Source organism: Chroicocephalus ridibundus, chromosome Z (assembly GCF_963924245.1).
Source record: "Chroicocephalus ridibundus chromosome Z, bChrRid1.1, whole genome shotgun sequence".
Lineage (NCBI taxonomy): Eukaryota > Metazoa > Chordata > Aves > Charadriiformes > Laridae > Chroicocephalus > Chroicocephalus ridibundus.
In genome coordinates, this window is record NC_086316.1 from 84,210,547 (window position 1) to 84,238,270 (window position 27,724).

General features: G+C 46.4%; 1 protein-coding gene across 4 annotated transcripts in view; it reads right to left on the reverse strand.

The window, feature by feature from the left end:
* Positions 1-1,052: 1,052 nt before the first annotated feature.
* MYO5B (myosin VB) overlaps positions 1,053-27,724 on the reverse strand; it is a 159,354-nt gene continuing 132,682 nt past the window's right edge. For 2 of the 4 annotated variants that reach the window (XM_063319465.1, XM_063319464.1), the window contains exons 29-40: positions 27,206-27,303; positions 20,504-20,581; positions 17,286-17,484; positions 16,345-16,438; positions 14,590-14,733; positions 13,299-13,450; positions 12,879-12,968; positions 10,811-10,961; positions 8,662-8,947; positions 7,254-7,428; positions 6,224-6,304; positions 1,053-5,838 (exon numbers count right to left, since the gene is read on the reverse strand). In XM_063319465.1, the coding sequence (XP_063175535.1) occupies positions 5,686-5,838; positions 6,224-6,304; positions 7,254-7,428; positions 8,662-8,947; positions 10,811-10,961; positions 12,879-12,968; positions 13,299-13,450; positions 14,590-14,733; positions 16,345-16,438; positions 17,286-17,484; positions 20,504-20,581; positions 27,206-27,303 (1,701 nt within the window). In that variant the 3' untranslated portion in view covers positions 1,053-5,685. The remainder of the gene's footprint in view (positions 5,839-6,223; positions 6,305-7,253; positions 7,429-8,661; positions 8,948-10,810; positions 10,962-12,878; positions 12,969-13,298; positions 13,451-14,589; positions 14,734-16,344; positions 16,439-17,285; positions 17,485-20,503; positions 20,582-27,205; positions 27,304-27,724) is intronic. The other 2 variants (XM_063319468.1, XM_063319466.1) reach the window with 1 other exon arrangement.

The window sequence follows — 27,724 nt, forward strand, 5'->3', positions numbered from 1 at the left end:
CCCTCCCGGGGCGGTCACCCCTCTGGGCCCTGAGGGCCGCTCCCCTCCTTCCCGGGGGGCAGTGACACCCTGAGGGCCGCTCCCCTCCCTCCTTCCCGGGGCGAAGTCACCCCCTGAGGGCAGGTTCCCTCATTCCTGAGGCGAAGTCACCCCCTGAGGGCAGGTTCTCTCATTCCTGGGGTGAAATCACCTTTCTGAGGGCTGCTCCCCTCCATCCCGGGGCAAAGTCGCCCCCTGAGGGCAGCTCTCCTCACCTCCGGGGCAAAGTCACCCCTCTGAGGGCCGCTGCCCTCATTCCCAGGGCAAAGTCACCCCCTGCGGGCAGGTTCCCCCCTTCCTGAGGTGAAGTCACCCCCTGAGGGGAGCTCTCCTCCTTCCCGGGGCAAAGTCACCCCCTGAAGGCAGGTTCCCTCATTCCCAGGGCAGTCACCCCCTGAGGGCATGTCCCGTCCTTCCTGGGGCAAAGTCACCCCCCTGAGCACCTCCTCTGGTGTTTTAGTGGAGGTTTGTACCTTGAGCTTCTTCGCAGCTCCCGGCTGGCCCAGCGCTGTTCCTTTTCCGAGCTTTCCAACCTTTCTGGACTTGGATGATCTCCGCCATGTCCCCTCTCCATTGCAACCTCTCAGCTGCGCGGAGGGGATCCACAAAAAACACCTTTCAAAGCTCTGCTGGTTAAAACTGCACGTTGAGGCACGATTTATGCACGTAAAACCTTTAGTGGAACCATTCAGACTGTCCGGCAGAAGGTGGATCAGTAATCAGTACAAAATTTTTATTTCATGTACAAATAAAAGTTGCCGTGTGTCTTCACTGATGCCATTTTAAGTTGTATAAATTTTCCAGAAGAAAAACTGCTTTCCTGTGAACAATCCCGTTTTTGATTCAGATCTTTCAACTGCTCTCCCTACATAATTCCAATGATGTCATGAATCTATAGATTCAGCGACGTGCAACTTTGTCTTTAAAAAGAGCAGACGGTTTTACTATATATTTTTTTAGACCTATATTATAGTATTTCCCCTCTCTGCCATTGACTTGCCTTATCTCAGTTAAGCACACGCAGAGGGGCCGGCGCTGCATCTCCTCCGTTCACGCGCAATGGCCTTCGAGGCCGTAAGACTCCACGCCCAATTGCTTTTTAATAAGCTCACACTATTTAAGCACCTCTGGAATTAAGTTATAACTTCGAAACTTTTCCAAGTCCCAAGTAAAAGCTTGCAGACTGTTCGTGTTTGTAAAGTACGTTGTCATTTTTCAATAGAAACGTTTCCAATAGACAGAAATATTGAAAGGCGTATTTTTTACATTCCCAGTTTTGACCAAAAGTCACAATTTCTTCAAAAGTGTTTATTTCACAAATTTTTTTTTTATCCACAGCTGAATATTACAGTGACTATTACAAGCATTTTTCTATAAACAAAGGTGTAGTTTACAGATTTGTTCAAAATGGAAAAATATTTTATAAGCAGTAGTATTTCATCTACAGTATTCACTCCCGTATATCATTCAACTTCTTCGAGAGCAGCTATACCTTCTGCTTGTTAAGGTAATGAGACTTCGTAACCCCTTCCAAAAAAAACCCCAAAGAAATAAACAAAATAAACATTGCACTGTAGTAGCACATTTTTTGATAAATTGTTGGGTTTGGTTTTTTTTTTTTTCCTAATTTCAACTTAATTTGAAAGTCTCTGTCCCCTGGCATTTACATTTTGAAATAAATTGTATATTCATCGGGGAATACGTCCTCTGGATTGTTTTACGTAACATCCACGTTGTTAGAACCTCTTTCAGGAAAAAATATATCAGTTTATGACCGCAATATATATCTGAATTAGTGAAGTGGCAGGAAAAAGGGTCACAGCAGTTCATGCAATTCATTTTAATTACGTCACATTTATATGCAATGGCAAAAGGGTAATTTTTCAGCTATTTAACCGGTCTGAAATGGCCTGAATTACTAAGTGTGAACAGTCTTGTTCATTTACTGTTGAAAATAGAGGAAATGTTGTTTCAAGTGCATCTTTGTCACCTGTATCTTTTGCAGATCACACAAACGGAGGGTCACGCGTTGCAAAGACTTTAGGCGGCGGCGTGATTTCAGTGGTCAAGTTGCAATAAGAGGAAGGGCAACCCCTCCGTATGCTTAAACTCTGCAACGTGCCCGCGTTTTGTTACCCTTTTACCCATAAAATTAAGTCCTTTTAGATAAAGTGGAATAATTTGTATGAGCAAAACACGTTTACGCTGTAGGACTGCAGAAATTCAGGCTTGAGGTCTAACGCTCCACAGCCAACTACTGCAACCGCTTTAGCAGCCAAAAGATGAGCAACCTCAGCTACAAAATGCCAATAAAAGAAAACAACAAAAAAAAAAAAAGGAAAAAAATAAAGCAAGTTTTTCGTGAAAATGGAGCACGTATGTTGCTCTGGGTGCTCTTCATAGCTCAGACAGCACATGCCTGGTGGTTTCATAGTGCTGATGGTTTGTGTGATCTGGGTCTTTTTTGGGGGGTGGTTTTTGATATTTTTTTTTAATTTTATTTCTATTGCCAATAGTGCTTTTCTGGGATACATTATACATGCAAAAATCAGTATTCTTTCCTAGGAACTTCGAAGTGCAGACCCCCTCCGAGTGAGATTGTTATAAGCAGACTTCTAAATCCACAGCAACTTTTTAGGACAGAACAATTAAAAAAAAAAATAATAATAAAAAAAAAATCCCACATTTTAACACCTGTTTCAGAGAAACACTGGTTGAGAAGTCAGTCACCTTAGTAACCGCGAAAGGCACACAGTGGGGAAAATGCTCAACTTAATAATCAATATTTAAAAATAAAGCCAGAGCTGGAACACAGCCAGCTTCCTCAAAGCCGTGCTTCGTGCTAAATTTGCTTTTTAAACAAAGCAGTGCCGATCTGAGGAAAGAAAGGCATGCTTGAAGCCCAGCAAATTTAAGGAAATTAACACTTAAAACTAAATTTTTAAAACTGCTAACAGAAAAGACCACATTTATTGAAGATATTTCATACGGAGTCCTCTTCCAGATGGACGTTAATGGATGAACTACGTTACAACAGATCAAGACAACCCAGTTCCTATCTACACGTACCAAGGGTTTTTAGGAAAGTCTCTTCGTTGTACGTATAAATTATGATCCTGAAAATGCCACTGAAAGTGAATTATCCCCCTGGAAGAGCACTAAACCACATTTTACAGTTGCGATCAGCAACGAAACGGCTGCGGAAGAGGATTCCGTGGCCACCTGTCATTTAGTCTGAACCATAAACGTTGGGAATTGTACTCTGAATAATTTACATCAGAGAGAGGGAGAGTCCTGAAGAGCCGGAGCGGAAACTGCCGGCCTAAGGCGAATTCTGAGAAACAGCGCTACGCTAAAACCGCCTTACAGAAAGGCCCGATTCTGCTTTGAATTTTTTTTTTATTATTTTATTTATTTTTAAACCGTGATGACTATTGTAGCGTGGAAAATGGGGCTACGATACGATTTAAAAAAAAAAATAAATTTCAAAACTCAGAGCATGGCAAGAAAAACATTCATTCGCAAACGTGAAAAGAGGTAGGCACAATAAACAAAAGAATCTCGTAGCTGAGGAAGTGACAGAAGAGCGCGGGCGCGCTGGGCACGGGCAGCAAAACGGTGGCCTTGTCCTTACCGTACGTGAAGGGGAGATGAAGGCGCTACTGAATATACGCAGTTAGATGCAAAAATGCTCAAGGACTGTAATTAGGAGGTTGCGCCGGTATTATACAAGCGATAAATTTTCGGCGGTAATTAGCTGGGTGATGGTTAGAGGAAAAGACAACTTCTCCCTAGGGAACGGCCTTCGGTCTGTCCTTCGCTGCGAACAGCCGTAATAAACCACAGGCCATTTGAAACAAGGGATTTTTCACCGGGCCTATATACTTCTTCATAGCACTCAATTTTTTTCTTGAAAAATGTGCTTTTGGATAGTAATATACACTATATAGTACATACAGGACTATTACAGTTTGTATATACATAGATTATATACACGATGTTCAGATCAAAACACACTCCTTAGCTAAAAAGGGCACTGCAGCTTGGCGGGGTTTAGCGGATCTGTAAAAAACTTCCCATTCTGTTTTAATCCTCGGAGCAGACAGGGTGCCCGGTCATAAATTTGCTGTTTTGGGGCAGAAGCATCGCCACTGGGAAGAGTTTGCAGACCCTTCGCCGTGAGGATCGCGTCCTAGAGCATCGCTCAGCCTCGGGGACCCACCTTGTCCCTGCCCAGCAAGAAAAGGGGCTCCACAGGAACTCGGAATTCAACACGTCCTGGTAAGTACCGAGAAAAATCAACAACTGCATCCGCCTGGTGAGGTCAGAAGGTTGGTTTGGTTTCATTTATAAGATAGGTAAGGAAAAAACCCTAACAGGATTTGAATTGATTGGAATTATTCGTTTAAGGTGGTTGTTAGGTTGTTGCGTTCACTCGCAAAGAAGCGGCTCACATCACTAACGCACTATCTTAGAATTTTTTTGCGTTAAAACATTTCATTGCTGATCCATTCCCTTTTAAAACTTTTTTTTTTTTTTTTTTTTTTTTAAGGTATTCTTCATTTATCTGAGCCCTGTATTTGCACGACCAGTAAAATTCCAGACGGCTATTGAACCAAATAGAATTTTTCGATGGATTGCTGTGGCTGAACGTAAGGACTGGGGACGCGATGATTGAACTGGGCTGCCTTGGCACATCTTGTCTACGTCTGAGATGCTGATACAGCTCACGTTGAGAGGCCCGAGAACCTCGACAGCCACTGCATGACAGGTTTTTTTGCCTTTTAAAAGCACAGGGCAAGCCAACAGGAGGGATCAGGACGACGCTCGTCCGTACTGGAAGCGGGAGGCCCAAGGCAGTCCCTTGTCTGGAGATTATTTCACTCCGACAAAACCTTTGCAAGTCACTAATGTAAATTTGGTAATGGAAGAAAAGCCCAAACTGCCAATTTATTTGAATTCCCATGAAGCAGATGCACTGGACGTAGTTAGGAGCAAGAACAGCATTTCTCAAACATAGAATTTGTGACAAATTCCACGTGGGTGGAAACAAGCAGCATCCAAGCCCATTACCTTAACCGGCGCGATAAATACCTACTTGCACCTTCTGCAATCTCCTTTCTCGTCTCCCTATCGTGATACAGTCACCGGCAAGAACAAGAGGCGGAACTGTACGTCCCGTTATTAATACATACAAAACCACCCAGCTACGAGACAAATCACGTGTCCTTCAAGGCAAGCATAAGTGTCTCAGACTTTGGGTTTGATTCCACTGTCATTTCTTCATAGACACCTATGAAGGTCAAAGGAAGTTGTCTCCCACTCACCATTCTTTTTTTGTCAGCAGCTTTTGGAGATGATTGTGGGCTTTGAACTAGGTCAACATAAAATCAAGCAGTAAAAAATAAATCTACGTTTCAAGTATCCTTATTCGGAGCTGCAAATTACCGAAAAAAAAATAATAATAATCACATACAGATCAGTCTCTTTTTTACTGTACAGTTTAGCATCCATTTATTACTGTGTATCGGTTCTTCCATAAACCTGTTTGGTCCATATTTAAAGAGCTCCTTAAATTCTTTTCGTCATTTTTCTTTCTTCGCTGGAGGTCCCTGGGTAGGAGAGGTGGGCTTAATTACGCTTTCTTCAGACTTTATTGAGAAATTCCAAGTGGAGAGAAGCAGGGAGATGAATAGAGTCCATGGTTATGGAGGATGGGTTGAACGGGAACAAAACCGGGAACATGTGCTTGAAGTCTAACAGCAGCTGCGGAGGGTCGTTCCTCTCTTGCAAGTGCGTCTGTGAGGTGCAGAAGAAATCAAATTTAGTATCAATTGTTGCCGTTTCTTTGCATGTGCGACGTTTAACATCAATCAAAGGCTCGGGAATATCAACAGTTTTAGAGATATTGCAAAGAAACAGCGAGAACTGTTTTGTTCTCTATCGCAGCAGCCTTCCTCGGAGCAAATATTTACGGGAACATCCACACAGACTACAGGAACCACTGCTTCAGAAGAACCTGGCTACGTTTTCGACGCGAAGCATAGGTATGTTACAAGTAAGCGTGTGAACATGCAGAGCACTACATTCAGGACACGCCTATTACAAAATGCTCGAGTTAGTACTAACGACAGCTGGATTAAATCATTAACTATCTCCACCGCTTTCCAGCCCTTTCGTTTACCTGTATGTCTCGTATGAAAGCTACTGTCACACGCTCTTCAAACTCATTCACGGGAGTGTAGAGATTGAGGATCTTTACAATCTGTTGAAAATGAAATAGGATTACAGTCACGAGAAGCCAAACTTTTCCAGAATACAAAGCAGCACTAACAGTTTTTTTGACGTGGCCATAACAAGTCTCCCATGACGCTACTGGGAAGCAGAGGTAGCCCAAGTATCATCCTGGTGTTCCTTTGTCTGCTGTAAGACCTGTCAGAGTCACTTCTTACGGCAATGTTTGTAATTTGGGAATAGAATTGGACAGATTTATACGGGGACACCACTCAGCTGGCACATGGTGACATGGGTGACCACATCCCAGTACTCCTGATGTCACCTCTACACCCCTTCTCATGCTACCTCACTCCTGCTCCTCCCCTACCACCCCTCAAGAACACACGTTCCAGATGGAGAGATGGAGACAGAGGAGAAAGGATCCTCGAGAATCACCGGAGATCAGCTCACGCCTCTCGCTGCTTCTTTCCTATGACATTATCAAACTCAGGCCAGGCAATCAAACAAAGAACATAAACTCCAGTCCTCCTGGAATGGAGTCTGAAAGTTTAAGGTCGGATCCATCCAGCCTAGATGGGCAGTTCTCAACCTCCTGCCCCAATGACAAGTCCTTGTTGGGCATCCTGCAGACTTAGCCAGGTTAAACCCTGGCAAAAAACAAGAGGTGGGTTTAAAATCCCAAGTTCTGAGTTACAGCATGAACTCCTCAGGGCTGAGTTTCGTCTTTGAACGTTTCTTCTGGAGCGCCAGCGCCAGCAGCAGCACTGTAAGACAGGAGCCACCGCGGTGACCACCTCTGACAGGGGTCACCACCAAACCACCACCAAACATCACACCAGAAAAGGCCAAGTCGTGCCCACCGTGGGACTGGCACGCTGAGTCTGGGCGGTGAAGAGCTGGCACCAGGAGACCCCCCCTTTCCCACTCCATTAATTATCCGTTCCCTGTGGTGTAAATATCTCTGCTCTGCTCCCTACCTGCTGCGTCGTGAGCGACGTGCACAAGGAACAGATGGCCTCGGCATCTTCCGAGGTTTTCTTTTTCAGCTGCAGCAGCTGCGCCGCCTGAATCAAGGGCTCCAACATTTGCGCTGCTCCGCTTTGCTGCAGATTCTTCCCACGCAGCCATTCCTCCAGCTGGCTTATGTTAAACCTGGGTAAGCAGCCGAGAGAAGACGTGAGCCGAGAGATAAGACGTAGCATCTCAAAAACCCCCTGCGAGATTCAAGGTGCTGGTCTATGTGGCTTTTCGTGATGCGTATGTGTGATACACGTGGCAAGAGACAACCAGACCAAAGCTTAACCCTCAACAACTCAAAGCAAAGTTTAAACTTGACGTACCTTAGAAAAAGATGAGCCGTGTAACACCTGAGCACCACAAGGGATGTGCTTTTCTCCAGCATTCAGATACATTCAAGTTCCAAAAGACAATTACCATTAAGCTTTTAAATGCTAACACAATCCTGAAAGATACCCAACTACCTTTGAAAATATCTACAAAAGAAATGCCTTTGCCTGTGCCCACTCCCGGGCAAAGGACAGACCGTGGGAAAGGGAGAGCGTTGTAAAAGGAAGGTTTTAAATCATTTACACCAAGAAGAAAGTTGATAGATTTATGCCAGGGCTGATAAATATTCACGATCCCTTTTCTGGCAGGTTCGCACTAGCTGTCCTTTCAAATTTCAATCCGTATTCCAACACTGTGCTAAGACAGCGTCGGGGCACGTGGGCCCCCGATCCCGGCCCAGCAGCTGCTGAGCTGCCGCTTGCCTGCAGCTCACGAGAGGCCAGAGGCATTTCACACGGCAACAGGGGTTTGTCTTAAGAGATCCACCTGCAGAATCGGAGCCTTTGACACCGCAACACTTGTTATGATAAAACCAGCAGCCACGGCAGCACGAGGGAACCACAGAGACTTCTCCATCCCAATGGCCAACCCATCAGAGGGCTGGAGCCCCTCTGCTGTGAGAACAGGCTGAGAGAGCTGGGGGGGTTCAGCCTGGAGAAGAGAAGGCTCCGCGGAGACCTTCCAGGCCCTTCCAGTCCCTCAAGGGGCTCCAGGAAAGCTGGGGAGGGACTCTGGAGCAGGGAGGGGAGCCACAGGATGAGGGGGAACGGGTTTAAACTGGAAGAGGGGAGATTTAGGTTAGATTTCAAGAAGAGGGTGGTGAGCCCCTGGCCCAGGTTGCCCAGAGAAGCTGTGGCTGCCCCATCCCTGGAGGGGTTCAAGGCCAGGTTGGCCGGGGCTTGGAGCAACCTGGTCTGGTGGGAGGTGTCCCTGCCCAGGGCAGGGGGGTTGGACAAGATGATCTTCAAGGTTGCTTCCAACCCAAGCCATTCTGTGATTCTGTGACAGGTACATCCCTACCCCAAGCCCATGTCCCACCTCAGCTGCATGCCTGTGCTCCACGAGCAGACATCCTTCCTCAGCAGGAGGTTGTTCAGAGCCACTGCGTTGATCATGTAGAAGAGCTGCTTGAAGACCTGCTGCACGATCTCTGGGTCCAGACCCTGGTCACACATGACGCTGTGGAACATGTTCAGCTGGCGAATGATTGCGTCTAAGCTGTAGGAGCTGTCACCATCTGCCATACTGGAGGAGCGATTCCTGTAGCCCATTGGTTTGACACCAGAAAGCCCTTGGATACTCTCATTTTCCAACACCGCAGACACTGAAAAAGGGGGAAAAGTGACCTAAAAAAGTCTGCATCCACCTGTTAGTCAAAGGAGGTAAGAAATCCTCCTTCATGGGCAGTCACAAATTGCAGCAGTGTCAAAGTGATGCAACGTGATGGATGCTGGCAGGTCTGAAAAGGAAGACAGATCCATGAATTGCTAGTTTATTGTGATAATATGACATAGTTGATGCATACGGAATATCTGTAAGATCCCACTTTTTTCCCCACTCGGTGCGACTACACAGAAATCACTGGGCACGCTGCAGAAACTGGGAACACCTCTCCTTTGAGCTGTAATCCATTCTCCCTCTGTACCCACCACAGAGCCATAAATTCTGCAGTTAAAGTGATTAATTGGCTCAAAGGATTGGGAGAAACGAAGCTAGATTAAAAGTAATGAAATTCTTACAGCCTGACTAACTGATAGAGGAATAAGACAACCTTCCGCAAGGAGCAGGAGGTACATGCAGTGGCGGTGGGAGGTGATGCCGTTGGATACAGCCAGAATTTGTACAATGACATTTGGAAGGCAAAGGCAAAGAATTCCAGAGATAGAGGAGTCCAGGCTGGGAGCTCAAGGAAAATACCAGCAGTTAGAAAATATAAAACTCAGAGGAAAATTAAGCTCTGAGCCCCTCAATTAGCTTAGCAAAGAGGACAGATTTAGCTGAGGAGGTAACTCTTCTCATACTGACTCACCCTTGCAAAACAAGGTCTTTATCAGTCTATTTTTCCTCTTCCCAATTCTCTCCTCCCTCATAATGCGCATTTTCAGCCATAAAAAGCTTAACCATGAACGTGGCCTGGAGGGGAACGCTGTTCCTACGGACCCACCGGCACCATCTCACCTCTGTCACTACCTCCCCAACAAAAAGTAAGGAGATATTTTCTATCATGGGGGCAAAAAAACCCTCACCCCCATTAGTTTCTATCACGGGGGGAAATAAAAACTCATCCAGGCCTGCCTCTCTCACTCCAGGACACTGCTAACACAAGGACCTGGCTCCAAACCAAGAGGTTTTTGGTAACTATGACCCCCTACCAACTGCAGGCTTTTCCTTTGGGGAGAAGTCCCTGGCAGAAAAGGACCTGGGGGTGTTGGTCGACAACCGGATGAATATGAGCCAGCAGTGTGCCCAGGTGGCCAAGGAGGCCACCAGCATCCTGGCCTGTGTCAGGAACAGTGTGGCCAGCAGGGCTGGGGCAGTGACCGTCCCCCCCTGCACTGGGCACTGGGGAGGCCCCACCTCGAGGGCTGTGTCCAGTTTTGGGCCCCTCACCACAAGAAAGACCTTGAGGGGCTGGAGCGTGTCCAGAGAAGGGCAACGGAGCTGGTGAGGGGCCTGGAGCACAAGTTGAGGGAGCTGGGGGTGTTCAGCCTGGAGAAAAGGAGGCCGAGGGGAGACCTTCTCGCTCGCTGCAGCTCCCTGAAAGGAGGGGGTAGCCAGGGGGGGTCGGTCTCTGCTCCCAAGGAACAGGCGATGGGACGAGAGGAAAAGGCCTCAAGTTGCGTCAGGGGAGGTTTAGGATGGATATTAGGAGAAACGTCTTCACCGAAAGGGTTGTCAAGCATCGGAAGAGGCTGCCCAGGGCAGTGGTGGAGTCACCATCCCTGGAGGTATTTAAAAGCCGGGCAGACGTGGTGCTGAGGGACGTGGGTTAGTGGTGGATTTGGCAGTGTCAGGTTGACGGTTGGACTCGATGATCTGAAAGGTCCCTTCCAACCTAAACAGTTCTATGATTCTACGATTCTAAGTCACACTTAGCACTGTACAAAGGTCTAAAAAACCACTCGAGAGTAGCTAATTACAGCAAAATAAAACCAGCCTCCTACAAGCTAACGTGCTGTGAACGTACCGATCATGGGTTGGAGTATGCCCTCTGCTATCTTGATGAGCTGCTGGTAGATCTGGATGGAGAGGTGGCTCAGCACCTGGCGGTACTCGGTCAGGTCAAAGTTCTTCAGACAGTGCTCGTTCTGCTTCGGCGTGTTTTGTGTCATGAAACCCTGCGCAGGAGGAGATTAAAACGACCCGCTTTCATTATTCCACCTATTTATAGTCCGGTAAAAGAGCTGTATTAAAAAAAAACAACCTGAGAGTACAATATAGCCAGATGTTACCACAGCGTATTTTTAGCCTCTATTATGGAAAAAGATCAAGACTCATCAATCACCTTTGAGCTCCTCGGCCATTTGCTCATAAATTATTACCAGAGGGCTGCTTTTTGATGAAAAGCATCATTAAGCGATGTTTCTCCTTTTAGCTTTAGCGAGGAGCAACATTTGTACTAATTACCACATATACATATGAACTAGAAAGTGACATTTCAGCCCCTGAGAAACTTTTTTTTTAGCTATTTGTTTATCCCCGTGAGTTGCCATTATTTATGGGAAACGAAATACCTGCTCTGAAGTTCCGAAATCTCCCCACGTAACTGAATTTATTCCCTGCCTTTTGCTGAAGCAGCAGCTGATCTCTGATCCTGCAAATGGATGCTGTAGCCCGGGAGTTTGCTGGCAGAAGCAAACGCGATCTAACTTCGTTTTGTAATTAACATAGACGCTCTAATTGCCCGCTCACGTGGCCTTATCAATTCGGTGTCCAAATGAGAACTATGACGCTTTTTTGGTTGGTTGCTGACTAGCAAAATGCAAAAACCACAACGCAAACAGTTTGCGCGGACTTAATTTCTCCTTTTTCCTGACTCATGAAAAAGCGCCGAGATTGCATTTAGTCTGGGATTTTCTTTGAAACCCATTTTCTTAAAAACAGGTTGCATTTCAAACTGAAGATAACAACATTTTGGCAGCTGCTCTGAATGATTCCCCCCCCGCCCGCTCTGTTTTTTTGTCTTGGTTTTTTTTTCCACCAAATTATCAACTAAACTTGAAAACGGCTGAATATTTGCAAACAGGTTCATCGAACCCAGTAAATCATGGCAAAGAACATGAAATTTAAGTTTGGGTTGTTTTTTGGTTTTTTTTGGTTTTTTTTTTTTTAAGTCACGATGGTTTTCCAGGGAGGATTTTCTTTAATTGTAATGTTGTTATCCAGGCAGAAGAGGGCAAACAAGAGCATGACTATTAGTAAGTATTCTCGAAATTATTTTTCTTTTTTATTTAAATGTCGGAAGTCCAGCAGTGAGGTTTTTACACACCACATCTTCCGAGTGACCTGAGGAGTTAATTTGATTCCACGAAAATTTTTGTCTTTATTCTTAAAGCTCGATTGCTCAATATATCTCACACAAATCAAGCCTGAATGAGAAACGAAAATCAGCAGAAACATTCAGAATAAAATTGCAAGATTTGGAACAGGTTTAAACCAGGTCTAAAAGTCCTGGTTAATGAAAAGCTGTGGGATCTACCGAAATCACGGGAACAGCCTTCGAAACAGCCTACCAGAAGGAAATCCCCTGTTCAAACAAATCAAGGTGCACAGTTGGCTGTGAAATTCAAACTATTCTGTCGCGTGTTGTAAGGGTCCCAGTTTCCATTCTCAAATGTCTTGTCTCGGTGCAACGCCCCATGAACCTCTGGTCTAGTTCAGACTAGAGATAAGGAAGACATTTTTTACACTGAGGGTGGTGAGCCCCTGGCCCAGGTTGCCCAGAGAGGTGGTGGAGGTCCCATCCCTGGAGACATTCAAGGCCAGCTTGGACGGGGCTCTGAGCAACCTGATCTAGTGGAAGATGTCCCTGCTCATGGCAGGGGGGTTGGACTAGACGGTCTTTAAAGGTCCCCTCCAACCCAAACCATTCAATGATTCTAGGAGCTGCCTCATGTCATAACCAAACTAACAAAGGAGGAAAGCCAGAGGTGACCCCATGTCGTAGTCGGAGGGAAGCCACCAGATGCAGGAGACCTGAAAACCCTTCCTGAAGGAATGCTGGAAATACTCAATGTCGGCGATGAGTTTCTTACCGCATCTCCGCTGTACTGCTTTAAACAGTGCAGGAGGCGACACGTATTCGCCAGCCAAAACGATGTCATCTGGAAATCATCGTTGTGTTTCTGGAAGAGCAGAATGAAAACATGTGAGACATCCCCCCTCCCTTCGGTGGGGGATGCTGGCACAGCAAAACAAAGTGATTTTGAGTTCCCCCATTGAGATCAGGAAGCTCTCTCTCTGCAGATTATTAGCCATTTGTTCCCTGCAAACATTATTTTTAATCTGTAAAGGCAAACAATTTTATTGCCAAGATCGTAATCCTCCTTGTCCTTCTACAAAGGGAAGCCACGAGAGTGAAAATGACTCTGAGAGCTGAATATCACACGCTCTGACACGGTTATAACCATCTTATACCATCTCAACCCCAAGACGAGGGAAAAATGGCCACTGACCTTCAGCACTTTCTTAATGCCGTTGATGGTGGAGGTGAGCAAGGAGTGCACTTTCTGATCATCGTTGATGTAATCCGCGTGTCGGATGCACATGTAGAGGATGTAGGCAGGAAGGCAGGGAACAGTAGCAGACACTGTCTGAGGCTTGAGATCTAGAAAGTTTGGGTTTGCAGGTTTTGGTTTTGGTTTTGTTTTTTTTAAAAAAGCGTCCTCTTAAAATTCACCAACAGGCGAAGCAGGGAACGGCAGAGCTGGAGGTGTACCCAGGCAACCCCCCCTCCCCTTCCCTCCCTGGGGAAGCTGAGGTTTCATCTCTGCAACTCGCATCCCTCTCTGCAGCATGGACACAGAACCAGAGGTCCAACTAGAGGACAGATGGACCTGCTGGAGCCGGCCAAAGCAGAAAAGCCGCAGCGCCAGGGTTTGGGCGGGTAGCACAGTCTGCCATGAAGTTGGGACACCCTGACGTTACGCTTTAGGGATGCGCAGATGGGCACAGGTAGCACTAAATCATCTTTACCACAAAAAAGCCTACCCAAGCAGCACACAAATAACCTTAGAAAAGCTCCCTGAAGTTTTCAGAAATACCTCCCACAGGTCATAAACCACCCCCCCCACCTCTGAATTCATGATGCAGTAAATCACTCTTTCCCTCAAGACACTGAATCCCAACGGCAGCCGTGGGAATTTGCAGCCTCTAAAGGAAGCGCCTGTCTGAACAGGGGAACTTCAAAGACCACAGCAACGGGCCAGCACTGCTCTTTGAGCACTTTTTAGATCCTCACTAGACTCTGCTGGGGTTAGAGAGTGACGGTAAATACTAACACTTAGCCAGGGAAGCATGACTTGTCTAGAAGTGTTGAGTAAGAGGATGCCGGCAGCAATTCCGATCAGATTGTCCAGCGTAAAAGAGCTCACGAGTTCATTATCCGTCGCAGTTACCATTGAATGTCTCATAAACCCAACTACCTTTGGTCCATTGCTGCGCAAAATCCCCAGGGTGTATCTTTTGCTGTCCCCTCCCCATCTATTACATCGCATGGAAGCTCAGCAAGTTACTGCCTGCTCTAAAAACTTCAGCCTGCTTCTTGCAATTTTCTATTTTATGCTATCCCTAAGGATTATCTCCATGCTGGTCTACCTGCGCTGCTTTACCTACCAGAACTGCCATCACCATAAAACGTGCAGCTCCAGGAGGGATTACTTTGAGAAGATCTATTTGTTTATCTTGAGATCTCCCGTTTACAAACCCTCCCAGGAGGCAGGCACAGGAGCAGAGCAAGTTCCTCACCTGTAATGAGGTTTCGGATGAGGAGTGGCTCGTCTTCTTTATAATATTCCAACATGCCCTGAAAATCTTTCTCCTTCCTCTGGACGGCAACTTGCATGTTACGCTCGTGCTGTCTCCTCTCCGCCGGTACCGTGGCTTGGGATGCTGTGATGAGAAAAGGGCATGAAAGGTGGTACCTGTTGATCGAGAGCTATTCGTGTCCTACACTGGCCTTAGAGCCGACACCGGGTCAAAGTGTTATATATTAAATTTCCAATAATCACAAAACGTGTTGGGTGGGAAGGGACCTCTAAAGGCCATCTTAGTCCAACCCCCCTGCAATACGCAGGGACATCTTCCACTAGATCAGGTTGCTCAGAGCCTCATCAAGCCTGGCCTTGAACGTCTCCAGGGACGGGGCCTCCACCACCTCTCTAGGCAACCAATGTCATCAGTTTCGACAGACTTATAAAAATATAAAAGAACCAGGTCTTGAATCACTGGTCAGCAGTAGTTCTGACTCTGAATGAAAGAAAGAGCGCAAAAGTTAGACCTAAGGAAGAAACGATCGACTCATTTTTGATTTTCCAAGGAACCACAGGCTAGAAGGCAGTAACCTACGGGAAGCTTTTTAGTGTGTCATTTTCACAGAGGAGAAAAAAAAAAATAGCTAGGCTATGGAAAAAAAAACAAAACAAAACAACCAAAAAACCCTAAGCATCACATCTTCTGGCTGGCTGTAAAGCTGAAGAACCACCGTGACACACCATTGAGCGTTGTGCTGCCGTAAAAGTTTAATAAAACAGGAGAGAGCAGCGTGCAAGTACTGCAGTAAAGAGCAGGCTGCTGCACGCAGAGCACACTGACAGGGACCGTGGAAACCCTCCAGTTATTCAGCTTAATTTCACTTAATGCCTAGTTTTCAGAAATTAGCTCATGAGAACAAGTTTACGTGATGAATCACGGCATCTCCAGAGAACGGGAAGCTCCTTCTATACAACACAGATGTCACTTCTGAGGTGCTTTCTGATAGGACGAGGGGGAAATGGTTTTAAACTGAAAGAGGGGAGATTTAAGTGAGATATCAAGGAGAAATTTTTCCCTCTGAGGGTGGTGAGCCCCTGGCCCAGGTTGCCCAGAGAAGCTGTGGCTGCCCCATCCCTGGAGGGGTTCAAGGCCAGGTTGGCCGGGGCTTGGAGCAACCTGGGCTGGTGGGAGGTGCCCAGGGCAGGGGGTGTGGAACTTTAAGGTCCCTTCCAACCCAAACCATTCTATGATTCTACGATACAAATATATTTTAATCCTAAACGGTTTTAATCTCTCTTGATATTGCCAGAACAGAGCAGTTATCCATAGCCACTATACTTCTGTTTGGGTCACAGCATTGACAGCAATGGAAACAAAAAGGTTTCTTAAATACCCTCCGAACCAAGCATCAGACCAATGCCTCCAGCAAGCCCGCACTCTCCATCCTCACTTTATGGACCTTCTCCCAGGTTTACCACGTTCAGCCGCGTTAACAAGCTAAAGCTACAGCAGCGCAGCTGTCCTTGCTCAAAGGCAGCCTAAGCATGACACAAGGAACTTCGTTTGGACTCTCCATTCCCTACTGTCCCGCCCACGACAAGCTCAGTGCCAATTCAGTGCCAGAATGAGCAAAGTCTTACTTTAACAGAAAGAAAGAGAGAAAAAAACCTGCAGCACTTCAAGGCTGGCCAAAGAAGCGAAACCAGAGCGCTGCTCCCCCACCCCAATATCTACCAACAGCCAAATCACCTTCAAAATCTTGGACCTTCTTCATGTAAATCTTCAGCTGCTTCTTCAGCTTCTTTTCATTCTTTTCCAGCTTCTCCAGCACTTCTTTCAGATCCTGAAAAACACGATGCATTGGGTTCAGTGGAAAAAAAAAAAAAAAAGCACAAGACAATCCAAGAAGAACTGATTTGGGGTGAGTTTGAAGGAGTCACTCATCAGCCTGGTCTGTGTACCACTACGGCCCGGTGTGAGCATCTTGGTACCAGAAGAGCTGTGTTATTGCCGGATCGCTCAGAGAGACCCTTACCTACCATCCAAACACTGCGGATGTTGTGCACCTGCTTTTTCTAGCAGTCTACGGCAGGCAATACTCGCAACGCGCCACCCAAAGCATTTTACTCCTGGCCGTTAATCATATTTAAACTATTTAGATACTAGAACTGTTGAGAAAGGCAAGGAGACCTCACCTGAACTTAAGTGGGACCAGTGTTCGCTCCAGACCTCACGACAGAGATACAGGAGGTGAGAAAGGGGAAGTTTATGATCAGCCAAGGCCAACTTTTTGGAGTTGGCCTGGCCTTGGCCCCCCACATCCCAATAAACGCAAGTAAAGAGGAAAAGATTGCTTTGTCTTTGTCCATAGTTACAGAGTACAGGGGTTCCCAGCGATCTCATTTGCTAGGCAGTGCCGCAAAAGTAGGCAGGCTTAAAAAAAAATAAAAATTAAAGAAATAAAGTACCTAGGGAGTCACAAGAGTCATAGGACCTCTGAACAGCAGTTCAAGGCCACGCACCAATGCTCACAAATGCACCAGTGGGAGATGCTGGAGGACCTCGCAGAGAGTTTAGGAGGGGTGGAGGAGATCCCCGTGCCTTCTCCTCCCCTTCAACATTTCCTAACACTTCCCTCACCCTGGGTTTTCTCCTCTTCCTTAGACTGTGTTTTTAATACAGCCTCTTACCAGATTTTCATTGGTGAGACGCGTGATTTCTTGCTGAAGTCCAAACTCCACCTGAGCCTCCGGAGACAGCTGCAGGGTCTGCAGGAAAGCCTGCTGCTGTTTCTCCAGCTCTTCTTTCATTGCATCCACCTCGTTTTTCAGAGCTTCTACCTCCTCCTCGTGCTCTCTTCTCTGATCCTGGAGCTGCGCTTCCAGCAACCTGAGAAAAGGACCACACCTGTGATTTCGGCCTCGTAACCACTATTTGAGTTCAGATCCTTCAAAGTCAGCCAACTGGGGAGACGTTTCCAGTCAACGTCCCTATAAAACTGACATACCCAAAGGGGTGCTACAGCTGTTATTGCCACGTCACTCCGTCATTTGCTATGCTGCAGATGAAATACTTTTGAAATTAGAGACATGAGATCAAAAGTTTGGGTTTGGTTTGGGTTTTTTTTTGTTTTGATTTTTTTTTTTTTTTAATAAAAGGGAGGGACAAAAATGTCCAAGAACTCCCTTTTTTTCTGCAACCGCATCACAAATTTGGGTTCCTTTACTCTTCCCATTAGCAAAAAGCAAGTAAATGCATGGCAAGAAAGCAAAGCGGATCAACACCTGCGGGGTTCTCAAAAGCTCAGCTTGAAGGACATTTGTCCTGGTGCTCATTCCCTTTCAAACATCAGTTCTTACTCTTGGAAAGCAAACTGTGTGTCTTGCAAACGGCTCCGTTCAGTGGGACTGCCACAGGCTTTCTTTGCTGCTGCTGGGGTTTTCAAAAAAGGCAGAGGCTGAAACTTCCTTCTAGCTGTTTGCAGGGCTGCTTAAAAAGAAGTCTATTCATGGAAATCTCAATTTTCATTCATAAACCACCTGCAGAAAGCTACGCACAAGGCAATTTTCTGTCACCTTGATCGGTTCCTGCTTTTATCATCCCTGCCGATTTCACCAGGATTCTTCAGCAGAGGGAAAAATACCTGTTTCCTCGCACTCCGTGACATACAAATACTAACTCCATGACACACAGCTGACAGAAGTCACCGAAACCAGCCCTTCTCCCACTTTCAGGTGGGTACCCAACATTTTCTCTAATAATTTGTCCTGCCACCCTCTCCTCCCCTACACTCCAGGTCTCCTTCCAGCCTTGCCCTGAGCCTTTGCAGAAGGACAACCCCAGGGGGAAATGCTGAGCTAAAGGGTAAGGCATTTATTTAGCGCGTTATCCAGCCTCTGCTAAACCGAGATGCCTTCCTTAATCCAGCGGATGAATGATTCAACACCGAGATGTTAATTGTCCTCCCGTACACAGCCCTTGCTCATGGGGTTGCTGGCAAACCCGGCAAGTGACACCATAATCGATTTTTAAGGGTATTGCCTACCCACTTCTACATGGAAATCATCCCCTCAGGCCACCACCTCTCTCAAGAAGACCAAAATAAGTGACTCCAGAAGGGATGAAGACTCCAAGGAAAGGGGCACCAAGCCAGAAACTGCAAAGTATTAGTCCCAGACTACACATGGCGATGGTGGAAAAGAGGAGGAAAGAGCCAGGGGGATAACCAAGCCCATGGCCTTGCTCACGGATGCTCTCCTGGGCAGAGCCAAGGACAGCCCTACATCCGGCTCAGGGGCTTCGGCTCCTCCGGCACCGGGTGCAAACGTCAGTCCTCAAAGATGAGGAAGACTCTGGTGTCCATAGCTTAGCACTCACCCAGGACATGCACAGACACGGAGCTGTGCCAGGGGGGGAAAAAGCTACAGCTCTGTCGGGTCCACTGGGAAATTCATGGAGATTCACGCATGTGAACTGTGTCCCTGCAGGAAGGATTAAGCATGGGGTTTTTTTGTTGTTCTTGTTTTGGGGTGGGTTTTTTTTTAGGATTGTATAAAAGAACACATGCTTTCTATGAAAGATTTCTGGGTGAAAAGTATTAATCGTGCTCCAGTTTGGGTTTTTTTTTGGTGGGTTTTAGATCTAAACAACCCAATCTCTACTCCCATTTTCACCAAAGAGATCGAAGAAGGTATTTTCCAACTATAGAAACACGGGCAATAATGCACCCAGCCTCGTAATCATCTTGTCAGGAGATATATTCTTAACAGGCTTGGAAAAGAGAGGCCTGCCATGAAATAAGTACTTAATTTTCATTGTACTTCTTCATGTGGATTCAGATCAGCCATGAGCCAGCCTCAGAAAAAAAACACACTCCTCCTACAAACTTGGGGTCCTACGTTGCTTTGAAAAACAAATGGCTTTGGAAAACAAATGAATCACCTCCGGCATTTTTCCTGTTGTTGTCTGGTTTTACTCTGATCCCTTCAGATGTGACCACTCCAGAGTACTTTATGCAAAAGATTATTTTAACTTTTCCTCTCTCCGGTGTCCTTAATCAGCTCATTTCATATTTTTTATAAAAATCATATATATTGGAGCCTCGTAACCGCCCTGCAGGAGAGCACCGACTGATTAACAACTAATTATCAGCTCTTAGAAGCACCAGGTTGAACCAGGAGAAGAATCCAGGAGTCCTCCTGCCTTGCTTTAATCTCCATTTGTGTTTCCAAACCTTCACTAGCTTGGAGATGAGAGATCCTTACAGAATCACTGGCATCCCCAGGAGATACAGAGGTTGCAGGTACTGCCCCGGTGTGTCCCGCTGGGATATTTGCCCACCAGACCAGGATGTGGGGAAAGCTGTGGAAGGATGGCACCGTGTGTCCACCACGCGCCTTCCTCCTCACGCCTTCAGGCAACGCATGGATGGGAGCGCACAATCCCCGGCGAGCATGCAAAGCAGACAGCGTCGCAATACAAGCACAGGGATTCCGCTTCCGACATGTCAAGGATTAGGAGAAAACACTTTAGGGAGGTGCTATATCTTAGTGCAATACAGGAAAAACCATCTAAAACGGTTTTTGGGGGGCTTCCTGGAGATTACGGCTTCCCAACACCTTTATCACACAACTTGCCGTGATTCTCGCTGAGTCACAGCTCAAGCATTAGTGACAACAGCCACCATCAGCAACCCCCAATTAGAATCGCCAACGACTCCTCTGAAAATTAGAGGAGGGTCTCAATTCCTCCAGTTCGGATATCCCACCTCCAGCTGCTCCCAGAGAGGACACCAGGTCCTAGAGGACAACAGGACAACAGCAGAGGAAGAGAAAGAAACACAGGGGCAAGCGAAAGGGAGAGAGGGGAGAAGATGCAGTGGGGGGAAAAAAAAAGGAAAGTGGTTGACCTGGCAACTTGCTTTAAACCTTGATAAGCCAAGCCGAGCTCTCCATCTTCATTGAGATACCCCCAATCCTCAGTCTTGCTAGAAATAAAGGACAGAAAAAGGAAACAAGAGGACAGAGAAAGACAACAGGTCAATTGCAATAGAAGGGGAAAAGGTGAAGAACCCTTATTTATTTTTTTTTTTTAAAGCACACTTTCATGACATTGTTCTTCCTTTTCCACCGTGGTAAAATGAGGACCGTGCCCTGGTTGTGCCCCGTATGACACCCCTGGCTAGTGGACATCCTTGCTCCCCAGCCGAGAAACACATCCTCATGCAGCCCGTTCCTCCCCAACCCACCCACAGCCAACACGGGAACCCAACATCGTTCAGGTCAGAAGGGACCATCGGAGAACGCCCAGTCCAACCTCCCGGGTTACCATCATTCATGTGATGTTACTGTTTTCACGAAAAAGCCCAACTCCTGGAGGTCAGAGCCCGAGTTTTCACTTCTGTGAGGCTAAACTGTTTCCCACTTGATTGCAAGGCAAAGCTGGCAAGCCCACACCACGCCAGTTAGCCGAAAACCTCATCAAAACCTTACGCTGAGAAACCAGGGAAGAGAAACAAGGACCAAGGGGCATAAATGAGAGAGAAGTCAGCACAGGGGGTAAGGAAGAGGTGTCCGAACACAGTGGGGGGGGAATAAAAAGAACAGAGTGATCCGTAGCAGCTCCCAACAGGCTTCCTTGCTTCCCGCCCCCCAAATCTTAACTATTTTTGAGCTGGAACAGCCCATGTGCACGTCCAACCCACAGTGCAAACATAACCCGACCCCACTGCCTATCGCATAGGGACAGCTCGGAACAGCTCATTCCTCTTCCAGACCTCCTGCGCTCCAGCGCGTCTCACTAATAAGACATTTTTTAAGACAAGTTTCTCCATTTCCTTCCTTCCGCATCAACTTCCGCTGGTCTAAAATAAACTCTCTTCCTTCTACTTCAGCCAAGGGGCTCCTCAATCATCACATCAAACACATCAGCCTTTCCTCCAGGCAACCTTCGGTCCAAACACCCCTTGGATGTTTGGTTCCTCGCACCTAGATGAGATCCAATCTCCTCCGTATCCATCCAGGTAGAAAAGCGCCCAGAAAAGTCTCATCCCACTTGAACACTAAACGTTTCCTTTTAACAGTTGGGGGTGGGTTTTTTTAAGCTATAAAAGGCAGGAAACTCATTTATCTTCTTTAATGAGGCGTTGAACACATTTGAGTGATGGGAGCTGGTCAACCTGACCAGAAACACTTGCTACAGTAAGATTTTTACTTGACTTCAGCGCAAGTTTGAAAACAGCTTTTCTTTGGGGAAATAATAATAAAAAACAAACAAACAAACAAAAAATAATCACTTAATGTATCATTAAACTTTCAGACATAAAAAAAAAAAAAAGAACGGAGCCAATATGTACCTCCTGTTTTGAAAAGACGTGTAGCAGATGCCGTTCCCTGGCAAGGAAAGCTCTTGGAATTTAAGTGGAAAAGCACAAGACGCAAATTTTCTAGAACAAATTTTCACGGGGCGGGGGGAAAGCAGTGAGAACTGCGGTGGCGCGGCACGACCACAAAAGGACTCAAGAGGCGCCGGACAGCTTGTACATCCCCTCCATCCTGGTGTACGAGCACTGTATTTCTCAACAGTCGCACACATTTCAGGCATTCGCGTTTGGAAAATTCATCTGTTAAAAGTCCTAAGCGCAAATTTAGATGAAAAACCTTCGTTTTACCAATACACAGCAAGTTTCCAAGAGGATCTGTACACTCAACAGATGCAGGGAGATGGTTTATTGGTCTGATTTGGGGTCAATTTTTTAGTAAGGTTTTTGTTTCGGTTCAGATAGTCTTAGCAGAACATGCATTTTGTCAACGAAAACAAAGAAAAAAAATCCAGGAAGGATCCTCACTTTTTATTAAATGTCATTAACCCGGGAAATCTCACAGGATAAGCAGCGTTTTTAAGGTGCATTTTCCTCCTTTGAAAACTAGCTTTCCTTCTTTTTTTTTTTTTTTTTTTTTTTTTTTTAAATCATATGCATTGTGGTAAAAGAGGAAAGGAGCTCAAGGGGGTGCCATTATCCCGCGGTAAAACCGCACTCAGCCCACGTTCACCACCGCGGCGCTGACTCACAAATCGCCGAGATCCCCTTCTCCCGGCAAGTTCCTATTGACCAAGACATTAGAAGTCAACAGGGGTCTTTCTAGTTAATTAGATTAATTGGCACCTGCCAGAAGAATTTCCTAAAACGCTGGGTAAATTCTTCTCTCAAATAAGGCTGAAATGAGTCGAAAGGACGCGACTCACAGCCTCATTTCTCCTTCTCTTGGAGGTAGGGGTTTGGGGGAGCAGCTGGGGACCCGTGGTTGGCAAATTGCCTCCGTGAAAGGCAGAGAAATTCCTGCCCAAACGCCTCCTTCCCCTCCTCCAAGTCACTTAAAGGAGGTGCACGTACACCAAACCCCGGAGACGTTAATTTTAGCATCTTCAGATAATTAGCATCTCTTAATAAAGAAGAAGGGGCATTTCCTTTTCAAACACAGATACGTGCTTTTTTTCTTTCTTTTAATTAAATGGAAAAACTAATGCACATCCCAGATTAGATGTAAGACAGAGTGGCAAGCAGCGATAAGAAGAGACACACTGGAGAGCGGCGAGCAGAGATACGAACCCTTTCCATGCGACGGCCTCTTCCAGCCGCAAAAGCATCCTCAAAGCCTCAGCCCTTCACTGGGCACTGAGGCTGCAGGTGGGACTTACCCAGAAAAAAAAAAAAAAAAGGGAGAGAGCGCGCCGTGTACTCTACCGAAATCACTTGGAAGTTATCACAGAAGTTAATTTCAAAGACTACGCCTGATCTGCTTTGAGCTGCCAGGTTATTATCTCTAACATCATCACCTGGTCCCTTTGTTGGCTCTACGTTTCCACCAAGATCAAACAGGCTCGAAAGAAAGGCCCCAAGAACTGAAACGGGGAACAGAAAACCTACATTCAGTTACCGAAGCAGAAAATTCGCCGCAAACTAACTCGATGCTTCTCCCTTTAGCAGTTGAAAGTCAGCAGGAAAAAAAAAAAAAAAAGGACAAGAAAAAAAAAAAAGCAACTGAGTTCACTGCATTTATAAGGGGCTGCTTTTAAGTCAAACTCCCCCTTGACCTGGCATCAAAGGGCTTTCCCCCCAAAAGCAGCGTGGAGAAGGAGAATCGCTCCATGGGCAGGGAAAACTTTCCTGTTTTCCTCCTGCTGTATTTAAAAATCCTGGTTTATATAGACATATAACGTGAATTGAAGGTCTATCCTCCCACCAAAATAAAGCCACGTTCCATCCCCAGCCTAAATAGCTAAGACATGATGACTCCAAGCTAGGAGTGACCCAAGGGTGGACCCTGGCTTTACCACATGGGTCAGACGGGACCGATGGAAGAGCATCCACCTCCGTTAGAAACCACCTACAGAATGAGAAGTATCAGGGTAAAGAGGAATGGGAGAACAAGCGGCTCTTGCTTATCGATCCCACTTCAGAACTGCAATCTCACCGGACACGCTTTCCATTAAAATATTTATTGATCAAGGTTGGAAAGAGAAAGTCGTTTTCTTTCTCATGCTGACACACTTGGGTATAGAGCCGCGTAAGTCTGAATGCAAATTTGTGCTGGGGGGGAGGGAATGTTAATTTATATCGACAAATACAATAATCCATGCTCCCCGAGCGTTTGTTTTCATCTGGTTTATTGCCATCAACTCCAGCCTCCCGTTTATAAACCAACCCACTATACAAACAAATGCACGGGGAACCATACAAGGGGGAAAGCTGGTGGTGATTAACGAGCCATTGGACAAATCACTGCAGAAAATCAGTAGGGAGAGCTACTGCTAGTGTAGTAGAAGAGCCGAGTTCCAGCCAAGCTTCATATGAGAGGTAAACGAGAGGGAGAACAAGAAACCAAGCCTGATGACTGCAGATTTGCCTTCCCAAATCTCAAGAGGTCAAAAAGCACCAAGGCCTGATCACATGAACTTCTTAAACTGCAGCTCACCTCAAAATTCTCCCCCTTTACTCTGCTCTTGTGAGATCCCACCTGGAATACTGCGTCCAGCTCTGGAACCCTCAGCACAAGAAGGACATGGAGCTGTTGGAGCAGGGCCAGAGGAGGGCCACGAAGATGATCCGAGGGCTGGAGCACCTCTCCTATGAAGACAGGCTGAGAGAGTTGGGGGGGTTCAGCCTGGAGAAGAGAAGGCTCCGAGGAGACCTTAGAGCCCCTTCCAGTACCTGAAGGGGGCCTGCAAGAAAGCCGGGGAGGGGCTGTTTGCAAGGGCATGTAGCGCTAGGACGAGGGGCAATGGTTTAAACTAGAGCAGGGCAGGTTTCGATTAGACATTAGGAAGAAGTTCTTTCCAATGAGGGTGGTGAGACACTGGCCCAGGTTGCCCAGAGAGGTGGTGGAGGCCCCATCCCTGGAGACATTCAAGGCCAGGCTTGGTGAGGCTCTGAGAGACCTGATCTTAGTGGACTATGTCGCTGCTTACTGCAGGGGGGTTGGACTAGATGGCCTTTAGAGGTCCCTTCCAACCCAACACATTCTGTGATTCTATGAAAATCAAAGAGATTTCTACACTGTGGAAAGTTAGATCATTGCAGCATTGTTAGTGATTTCTGTGTGTGGTTCCATCCTCACTGCCAGAAGTTAAGTCTGGAAACCAGAACAGCGGAAGAAGGACCGGAGTCTCCCAGCAGGATGAGCGAGAGCAGGCAACAGGCAGCTCAGGACAGCCAAAGTTGGGGACCAGCGATACAACCCAACCGGTTGGACAGATGCCCTATGAAAGCAGCAATTCTTATTTTGACTGCAACTCCTTCACCGACACTTGAACACAACTAACCATCACCACACGTGCACACTCGAAAACGCAGGTTAGGGACTAATTAACTCTGGGCCTGACAATGGGATTTCACATCCCATACGAGTGCTCACAGCTCCAGGAGAAAGTTGGAAGGAAATGGGAGAAAAGCCACAGAATTCATTAAGAGACCAAAAACCACACCCTGCAGTAGGAAGCACACGGAGCTCCAGTGACTTATTGACAAAATGTGATGTTTAAATCAATCTCGTCACCTCTCCGCTGCAGGAGGGGCAGAAATTTCATCAGCAAGTTGACTTCAAGAAAGCAAATATTCAATGGCAACTAATTGGAAAAAAAATGAAAGCAAAAAACAAACCCAAAAAACCAGACGCTGGTCCTGATCCAGCCAGACATGACACCCAGGCGAGAAACCAGTGTCATGAGCATCCTGGACCCCAACAATCCCCACTCCTCCAGGCCCATGGGCCAAAGTCAAAGTTGACAGTCCTAGTACGGGCAGAGATGCGGTCCACCCATCAGTTTTTTAAGCTATGTTTAAATTCAGTGATGTGGAAGCCAGCCCTTCCAGCAAGCCCATCTCCATACTCACACACTAGGAGATCTCCACAGGTTCTTCCTAGGGCTTTCCCAAGAAGTAAAATAGATGCAAAATTCAGGAAACCCAGCCCATACTACAGCAGGAATTTGAGGGACATACAGCGCAGACACGATGACCAAAGTTGACGGCACGTATACATTGAATTTTCGCACATCAATCTGGGCACGTTGCACCGTCTTGGCCATCCGGTTCTGAAAGCGTTAAGCAACTCTTCATAATTTTTCATACGGCATTCAAAGATGGCGTGTCTTTGCTTATATTCATAGAGGTATGAATAAAAATCTTAATTAAATCATAGTCTTTTCCAGCCTGGACTGCTAATAACCTTCTACAACCAGGTTACAAAGCGGCAAAGTATACTGTGTTATTAAAAGCCATTAATCCACAACGGTTAAGTCTTCTGACTACCTTGCTGAACACAAATTAATTATTTACTAAAAGAGACTCAAACATCTCTATTTGTCAAGAGAAAAGGAAACGAAGATCCAATTTCCTTGCAGTAAAATAAATATTTCTTTTACATATCATCTTGCTGTTTAATCCACGTCATTTTGTCTTCTTGCAAGATATTACTTTTTATTTGGTGTCCTCTTGGATAGCTGCGAGAATTTAACGCTTCGCAATGTAAGCCCAACTGTCACTATAAGGACAGACAGATGTTCACAGCATTAACCCTCGCTACGGGAAACCCGTAATCAAATGAATGTTCCCGACTCTCCGTTTAGATGCAAGAAAACCAAAAATGCGGGTGTTGCCAGAGAATATAGCGTGTGTTTGTTAGCTCAGTTCGCCATCACGGGCCTTGGAAAGCAAAAGGGGAACCATGCTGCCTTCCCAGCATAGCATGAGGACTTACTGGAAATAAGTAACTCTTAAAAATATCCCAAATCCTAGTCTTACGACTATTTATTACCGGCAGCAAAGTCAAAATCCATTATTTATTTTTTTTTCACTTCCACATTGGCTTTTCTACCCGCCCGGTATCTCCCCTCCCTTGGGGACACACCGCCCCAACGACGAGGGCTCCTCACCCATTACAAGACCTGCATTTTTGGTCCCATCTTCACCATCCGTCCTCGACCCGAGGTCCAGAACACAATACAGAAGCTGGAAACTCTCTAAAATATGTTGTTAATTTTGGGCTGGATCTCATCTTTCACAGTTTAGTCAGCCCTCTCCTGCTGCTGGAAAAATTTGGGCCACACTTACCGGTTCGTCTCGCACATCCCCTGGTAGGCTTCAATCGCGTCCTCCTGGTCAATGTGCTTGTTGCTGTTGGGCCAGCTGGCGTCGGTGGTGATGTTTTCCTAAATTCAACATGCAAAACACAGCAGCTTGACATCCTGCGCATCTCCTGCTGTCTTTCAAAGTTCCCGATAGCGAGCAACTCCCAACCATCCTTAACGGAGCTTCCTCGGGGCATCCATCAGACTAGAGAGTTTCTACGAATTCATATGCATGCAAACAGACAGCAGCAGAGATTAGGAGATGGAAGGAGGATGCATGAACCTGGGCGGGAGATAAGCAGGGGTGCGCGGAATCTGATATACAAAACATACCAAAACCTCGAGGAACGATAAGGCAGTGAACTAAAAAGCTCAAGTGAGAGTTTTCAGAAAACGCGCTCTTCCACCAAAACAGGCTCTGAACAAAAAGCTCTCAAAGAATGTGATGGGACAGGCCCTCTTCTTGCCTACACACCAGTAGAAACACATTACAGCTGCACCA